The sequence below is a fragment of the Anoplophora glabripennis genome, unplaced genomic scaffold, assembly GCF_000390285.2.
Source record: "Anoplophora glabripennis isolate ALB-LARVAE unplaced genomic scaffold, Agla_2.0 scaffold75, whole genome shotgun sequence".
In the NCBI taxonomy this organism is placed as follows: domain Eukaryota; kingdom Metazoa; phylum Arthropoda; class Insecta; order Coleoptera; family Cerambycidae; genus Anoplophora; species Anoplophora glabripennis.
The window spans coordinates 568,284-569,829 of NW_019416255.1; the positions used below are offsets into that span (position 1 = coordinate 568,284).

Sequence of the window (1,546 nt, forward strand, 5' to 3'; positions counted from 1 at the left end):
AGAAACGCATAGATATGCAGCTCAGAAGGGCAAACATTTTCAATTGGAAAGAGAAGAGCTTGAAGCCTTTTTGGGAATTCTTATTATAATGGGTTTCCATAGCCTCCCTAGTATGAGATTATATTGGTCTGTAGATAACAATATGAAGTTTGATAGAGTTGCTAATATTATGTCACAAAAACGTTTTCTTAGCATACTTAGATTTCTTAGACAGATCATCTAAACAAGAAATTTTTACAGTCTTTCGTACCTTCCAGAAACATATCCGTTGATAAAAGTATGGTGGGCTTCAAGGGTCGGTCATCCTGAAGCAGTACATGCCGATGAAGCACACCAAACGGGGATTTAAAATTTGGACATTAGCTTGCCCCAAATCTCACTATTTAGTGAATTTCCAAATCTACGAAGGTAAAAATAACAATGACAAATTTGCAAGCCTTTCGCTAGGAGAGAAAACTGTTATGCACTTATGTGAACCATTTTTAGAAAAAGCTTATTGTGTCTATTTTGACAACTTTTTTAGCAGTTTTCGCTTACTTTCCAAATTGTATGATAAAAATACATTTGCTTGTGGCACATTTAGGACGAACCGAAAAAATTATCCCAAGGAATTATTAGCAGATGAGAAGGTGTTGAAAACTGGTCAGTCTGATTGTGCTATGTCTGACGACTTTTCATTGGCCAAACGGAAAGATCGTGGCAAGAAATCTGTTGTTGTGATAAGTTCCATGCATAACCCAAATGTAAAGGAAACGGTTTTGAGAACAAACAAAGTTGGAGATAGAGAATCTGTTAGTTGTCCCGCCTCGATCTATGACTACAACAAATTTATGGGTGCTGTTGATGGTTTCGATCAGCTAATGGCTTCATACCCAATTGAGTGGAAATCTAGACGCTGGTGGATTAAACTCTTTTACTATTTTTTAAATGCCGCTGTAACAAACTCATACATTTACAAAACAGCTCAAAAGAAAAACAATGTACATGCGAAACCAATGTCACATCTCAATTTCCGAAGCATGTTAGCAAATTGATTGATTGGATCTTTCACCAGTCGTAAGAGAAAAGCAAATGGAACTGTAGCAGGTATAAAAAGACTTAAAAACGATGATGGTCGTGCGATCATACTTGGCAATGCAATTCAATATACTGCAGTTGGAACACATTCGCCCATTCCAGGTACCTATAGGCGTTGTGCAAAATGTAGCACAAAAAGAAACCCAGTTCAATCTAAGATAATTTGTGAAGCATGTGATGTAGGACTCTGTTTAAAATGTTTCAAACCATTTCATGCGATTTCTTAGCGTATTATTATAACTATGTGTTTTAATAAATATTTTGGAAAAATTATTTATTTTATTTTAACCCTTTATAGGGCATTAACGCCTAGTCATTACATTGCCTAGTACATTAGATCGAGGTTGCATTATAATAACATAATATGATCCTTAATGGAAGGTGGTTAAAATAGAGACCACTACCCACTACTACTTAAATGGGCGGTGGTCAAAATGGTAACCACCCATTTTTTCGCTTAGTTGAGCCC

General features: G+C 36.0%; 1 protein-coding gene across 1 annotated transcript; it reads left to right on the plus strand.

Moving 5' to 3' along the window:
* The first annotated feature begins 317 nt into the window (after positions 1-317).
* LOC111693109 (piggyBac transposable element-derived protein 4-like) lies at positions 318-1,034 on the plus strand. Its single transcript, XM_023457249.1, has one exon. It carries the CDS (start codon positions 318-320, stop codon positions 1,032-1,034), a length of 717 nt encoding a protein of 238 aa, XP_023313017.1.
* Positions 1,035-1,546: the final 512 nt, after the last annotated feature.